This window comes from Austrofundulus limnaeus, unplaced genomic scaffold (genome assembly GCF_001266775.1).
Source record: "Austrofundulus limnaeus strain Quisiro unplaced genomic scaffold, Austrofundulus_limnaeus-1.0 Scaffold45, whole genome shotgun sequence".
In the NCBI taxonomy this organism is placed as follows: Eukaryota; Metazoa; Chordata; class Actinopteri; order Cyprinodontiformes; family Rivulidae; genus Austrofundulus; species Austrofundulus limnaeus.
Window position 1 is genome coordinate 1,814,705 of NW_013952447.1, and position 6,571 is coordinate 1,821,275.

The 6,571-nt window shown below is 38.1% G+C and overlaps 1 protein-coding gene across 1 annotated transcript in view; it reads left to right on the plus strand.

Annotated features, from left to right (window-relative positions):
- Nucleotides 1-2,764, plus strand: part of myoz2b (myozenin 2b) — a 4,496-nt gene extending 1,732 nt beyond the window's left edge. Inside the window, exons 2-5 of the mRNA XM_014007900.1 lie at nt 1,002-1,165; nt 1,456-1,543; nt 2,009-2,171; nt 2,253-2,764. Coding sequence (XP_013863354.1) covers nt 1,007-1,165; nt 1,456-1,543; nt 2,009-2,171; nt 2,253-2,478 — 636 coding nt within the window. The 5' untranslated portion in view covers nt 1,002-1,006 and the 3' untranslated portion in view covers nt 2,479-2,764. The remainder of the gene's footprint in view (nt 1-1,001; nt 1,166-1,455; nt 1,544-2,008; nt 2,172-2,252) is intronic.
- Nucleotides 2,765-6,571: the final 3,807 nt, after the last annotated feature.

The window sequence follows — 6,571 nt, forward strand, 5'->3', positions numbered from 1 at the left end:
GTCTGTGTCTGTTTGCAGATTTTGATCACTTTAACACATTTTTGTCACTTTTCTATGTTTTTTTTAATCACTTTTATTGTTCAAGTCGGAGACGTCTGCGCAGCTACGAAATTTGAGATATTGTCAAACACAAAAAGAAAAAAATTGTATAGGTCCTCTGGACGGGTTCTTCTCTAATGAAACGTTTCGTCTCTCCTCCAAGAGACTTCTTCAGTCTGAGAGTTTCAGGCAAAATTCAGGCTTTTAAGCCCAGCCTCCATGTGACTGATACTCACATAACATGGCTATCGCTGACACCTAATTAACACTTATTGTTAACAGAGTTAACAGTTAACAGCGTGATACTGGCAATGGCCGCACTGTAGGTGGGGGACAACTGAAAACGGAGGCCTCCACCTCTGCCGTAGCCATGTGATGTGAGTATCAGTCACATGGAGGCTGGGCTTAAAAGCCTGAATTTTGCCTGAAACTCTCAGACTGAAGAAGTCTCTTGGAGGAGAGACGAAACGTTTTCATTAAAGAAGAACCCGTCCAGAGGACCTATACAATTTTTTTCCTTTCAAAATATAAATTGTTTCACTTTTATAAATAAAGGCTAATTTGTATTTTTGATATATTTATTACCAAACACAGTTAAAACCAATCAAGTCATCGTAAAGAATCCACAGTGTTCCTGTCTGGGTTTTTTTGTTCATTTGTAATACCGGAAACACACTCTAAAAAGGAAATGTTGGATTTACTTAACCATGTTATGTTACCTGGTTCCACTTTACTGAGTTGAGTACATTCAACGCAACATACTCATGTTCTTTGGCTAAAAAAACTGGTGTATTGCTTTGAATTTACTCAACTCGGTTAAGTGGAACCAGGTAACATAACATGGTTAAGTAAATCCAACATTTCATTTTTTACAGTGCACAAAAGAAAAATCAACTATTACTATTTCCTAATCCCCTATTTAAATTGTATCTTTCCTCTCATTTTCTGCCTGTTGGGAAAAGTTGCCATGGATCTTGGGAAAAAGCTCAGCACTCCACAAGACATCATGTTGGAGGAGTTATCGCTGCTGTCCAACCGAGGATCTCGACTCTTCAAAATGCGCCAGAGGAGGTCGGACAAATACACGTTTGAAAGTATTCAAAACGAAGCGAACACCCTGCTGAGTGTAAGTCAGCTGGTTTTTATTGCTCACAGTTGCATGTAAGAGCAATGGTTCTGTCCAGACTGTCTCTGTGGTGTGACAAGCATGGACACTGACTGAGACACATGCCTCGTGTTTTTATCTGTTTTGTGAGAGGCTGCTGCAGACACTTCATACTTTATCGGTGCATGCTGATGTGTTGTAGTCCGTTTACAAGGATTTGTGTCTTTTTGTGTACTGTTGCTTTGGCACGAGTGTTTGAAAGACTGACAGATACTCAGATCAAACACACAACTCTATATTTTCTTTTGCAGAATGACCTTTTAAATCAAAACGCACATAACGTGGAAATCAAAGTGGAGCCACAAACTACTGGAAACTCTGCAGAAAACACGACTTCAGGTAATCACTCAGTTCAACAAAGTTATTAAACTCTTACTGAACATTAAATCATATAATAAAGTTAACTTAGATAAAAAACAAGCAAGTCTTCCGTCACAGTTTGATGATACAGTAGCTGCTGAACATTTGAACATCATATCACACAGCTGTGCAGCCTTATTGCATTAATGAAGATATTGTACATAAATAAGATTTGACACAGAACTTAAGTGCTTTAAGTGATTCTCCTGCAGAACGTTGTGTTTAATCTTGTCTTAGCTCATTATATAATCAGTACAAACTCCAAATGTGCTATTTTAGTTTCTTAAATTGTGATGATAGACAGTTCAGTTTGTTTGTGTTAAGTGCTTTCAAAGCACAGGATCTATTTTAAGCCCACCCACTTTGAAATTTTAGGCCAGAGGAAACAGCTCGATCCTATCTGGATCATAATATAAAAACATTTTTGACAATTTTATCTCATAGTTATGACTGCAGAGAAGCTGAAAAGCACAGTTATGCACAAGACTTATCACTCGCCGTGGGCAGAGGCCATCCTCGGTGACCCTAACCTCGCTGAAACTCTCCAACTCGGGTTGCCAGAGCTGGTGCCGCGAGGAGAACTCCCCGAGTATAAATGCTTCAACCGGTGAGACGATGGCAAGCAGTCTAAAAATGATTGGGTCAGAGCTGCTCACGGTACAAATTGAAAATTTCCTCTCAATTGCAGAGTCGCCACTCCATATGGTGGCTTTGAAAAAGCTCCCAGAGGAATCACGTTTAAGATCCCCGAGGTGGACCTGAAGCCACCCGAATACCAAGAGCTCCGAGAGCCGGGGATGAAGAGGCCCACATTCAACAGGACAGCCCAGGGATGGATATCTGAGGGCACCCACCTCATTATACCCACTATTACACTGGAGCCCGTCAGCGTGCCCGAGTCTGATGACCTGTAGATTTTAATGGATCACCCAACATGATGCAGCATTTAGTTTCTTAGATCAACCTGAGACAAAAAAGTAAAAAGTAGCTCTGTTGCACTCCTTTTTCAATCTGAAATTTAATCCTGTGCGATGGACTAAAGATGTGATGTTTGTTCTGACTGTATTTTTACTGGAAAAACTCAATGAAGTCAGATATGTAAATAGCAAATGACATGTGCGGTGAATAAAATCAGCAACCATGAAAACAAAGCTATTATTCAGTGTGCCGAAGAAATAATAAATGTGTAAATAAAGTTTACAGCGTATTTATTATTTAGGTCCAAAAAAATGCAGTAAAATAATGTAGCTCAACCTTTTCACCACAGCTGTATGTATATTTAACACAAAAATCAGGAAATCAGTGTTTTGTAGATTTTTAGGGGTCCAAGCCCGCAGAAGCAGGGTAACGCAGCTGCAAAGCAGCAGCGTTTCCTTGACTCCAGCAGAGCATGGAACCCTATTGTATCTGTTCCGTTTATTTATTTATTTTTTTCTGCCGGTAAAACTCATACTGCAGCCTAAACCGCAGGGGCTACAACAAAGATTTTAACAAGGTAGTTAAATAGGGTTACGAGTATGGAGGAGAAAAATAATCAGACATGTCAACTCATAGGGGGTGCCATAATCAAGGTCTTTGCATTTGGTCTTCTGGCTTCTAAACCATAAGTCACAAATTTTTTTTTGGATTATTGCAGCATAATCCCTGGACACCACTGAGTCACATGGTATAGGCCATGCCCATTTCCGCCAAAACCTTTTTTTTTCTACAGTGCAAAATTTGCAAAAACTACTTTTGGCTTTGTTTTAGAGAATCAAAATTCGATTGCCACAAAACTCACCATCCTACATCTAGTTTTTTCTTGTAACAATGTTTTATGGTAATAAATCTTATTCTGTGCACCTGACTGGCTGCACCTGGGGGAACCAGAAGCTCAAAACAAGTGTCAAGCGACTGGAAATGGCAGAGAAGATGTGACTTTTTTCATGTGCACAGCTTTACTGCTCATCCCATGCATGATCCATACAAATGTGGCACCGTTTAAAAGGGAAATTAACAGGTTTTCCAGTGGTATAAGATTYATTGCCCAGAAGCATTGTTACAAAGAAACCTACCAAACATAAATGTCATTATATTTTGTGCTGAGTTTAGATACATCCATATCACATACTGTATACATACACATGAATAATTGGATTAATGATTATAAATAATGAAACTAGAAATTTTCAGTTGAAATTTTAAAGTGCAGGTGACGCACAAAAATCAAACATCAGCTTTGTATTAATCTATGCTGCTACTGTCGATGACTCACTGGATTACCATGGGAATGACACACCTGTGTTTTTCACTCCCTGACAGCCAAGGTAAGACAGACAGATAGACTGAAAACTCTAAATGGAACAGTTGCTGCTCGAAAACTGTGGCTTGTATTTTGAGGATCCTCAAATCATCAGCAATAAAAGACTCTGTTGGGTCAACCATATAAATTTATTCTCTTCCACAGTGTTTTATGTAAGAGAAATTAGATTTTAAAAACAGCCCTTTCTTCCAGTTTTGAAAAAAGAGTGTCGGAGGTAAAATAAGAGGAAATTTGTGGAATCTTGGGTGTGCACTTTCTGAGCTCTAAGCGGGAGTATGAAGAGACTGCTTGAAATAAATTTGATCTTTTGACAGTTCAAAAGTAAGTGCCTCACCAAACAGTCAAACTGCGTATCTATAACCACAAGACTAATGATTTTTTTTTACTTTTCAGACAGCTGTAAAAAAAAACGAAGGAATACAAAAAAGAAAAGTCCACTGGTTGCAGGGTCAAAGCGAATTTGTAAAACACGAAAGGAAAAACAACAAAAAATCAATCTTCTAAAAATATGGATGCTATTCACACAGAACTTCACAGGCTCAGAAGGAGAACACAATTTATTTTTTTTTTCATTCATTTTTTTTCTTTTGTCTGACTTGAGTTGTGAGCCCGTGGGACATTTTGGGCGCAGGCACAGGTGACAGGATGTGACATGGCAGCTGTGAATTGGTTTCAACACTGAGAAATCATCACTAAAAAAATCCTCGCTCAAATCTAGACACAAAGTAATTGAAAACCTCCCCTTGTATTGGTAATGCACATTTACAGCTGCAGGAGAACGGAACGCTTCAGAGAAACCACAAAAAAGAAAGAAAACAGAAATATCCATCTCCAAAAATAACCTTTAGAACATCGACATCCACTCTGACAGCTCGTCTGAAGAGTTCAGTTGTGCCGCAACTTTTTTTTTATTCATATAAATAATACCAAACAACTGTGTGTGTGTGTGTGTCCCAAGGGAGGTTTCACTGCTTTAGCAACAGAATACTTTGGGAAAAAGCAGTGTCACTGAGATAGAACCAGTTTGACTCTGTTTACTCACTGCACATCTTTGTGAAATGTTCATACAGGATATAATTGCTGAGCACCCATAATCAAATCATTAAACACTTATCTTCACTCCGAGTGATTGATTTGTGTTGGTTTGTTTTTAGCATTTTTTAGTTCCTGACTGTTTCTGACTGGAATGACAGATTTAGGTCTGTGTAAAATAAGTGATTCCCAAGTTGTCAAAAGTTATTTTTGGCTGCTCTTTCAGCTCAGAGAGATCCCTAAAATAAGATAATGAAGATCAAATTATTATTGTGTCACTTTCTGGTTACTGGTTTAGATCTTGTATTAAACATTTGCAGCGCTTTCCTGACAGATTTGATTGTCAGGATCCCAGTTATTACTAAGTTAATTAAAGCAATAGTTTTAGATCTTTTGAAGCGTGGTTCTGTGGTGAGGCTGAGAACAAATATCTTACCTGTTGGAGATAGCCCTTTGACGGATCAGAGCGGGAATGCTGCCATCCAGGAACGACTCAACAACTTTATGCAAATGCTTTCTTATTAACCTTTATATTACTGCCAATTTCATATAACATTTTTACAGAGAATTTTGTGGATATTTACATGAATAAAAAGCATCAGCAGCAGCTAGCTGTAGCACTTTGCAAAGCAGCTTGGTACAATTACAGCAGGAATGTTGATTTCTTTTGGAAAAACCATGTGAAAAGGATAATGATGGAAATGTTTATAATTTTTATTTATTATTATTATTATTTTGGTCTTGGCTCAATTCAAACTGGCCATTAGCTCATCAGCCTGACAACAAATAATGATATAATTTCAACGCAAAAGTCTGAAATTTTGAATCCAAGTCAAACAATCAAGTAGAACATCACCCAAAGTCATATTTTTATTTCTGAAAGTTGGAGATTCATGACCACAATAAGTGAACAGCAAGTGGCTCTAGACACACATGACAATGTAAACAGTGATATTCCTGACACTCTATTAGCAACACTTATTATGTATTTAGTCTTTTATGACACTCTAAACTGACCATGTTTCATTCTCACACCAACATGTGTTTGTTCCAGGCTCATGAACTGGAATCTCTGTGAGAAAAGAAATGCAGAACCAATGTCACGTTTGCTGACCTCGGCATGCTTCAGCCTCTTTTAGTCCTACTGCCTTCACTTTATAACCTGCTCAGCGCTGCAGCCGTTCCCCTGCCAGGCCCTCCATCTGCCCCAATTTTTGCAACTCATCATCTTGTTTACTGCAGCATCAAGGTCCTAAAGATAGACACACTGATCTGAAATGCACTCCCCTGGAAAAAAAAGAAAATGAAAGAAAAAAAGTAAATTAAGTGATTTTATTGCAAATAAAAAATAGAATACACATGTTTGTGTGTCTTTCTCTGGTGTGTTTACACTTTTTGTATTGCCTGCTGCAGAAMGTGAAAGGTAATAATGTATTGGCTCCAATGTGTGTGTATTTGTTGGTTGCTTTAGCAAAATATCCCATGAACCGGATGGATTCTTTTTATTTTACAGTATTGGATGAAAACCAGCAACTGATTTGAAGTCAAGGTGATTTCCATGGGTAAGCAAATCTTAGTAAAACAAAAATGACAATAACTCAGTCAGTTTTTTAGACATTGAGCTAAAATTGATGTGATAGAACCTGACAGTAACTCACAACACACAGGTGGAA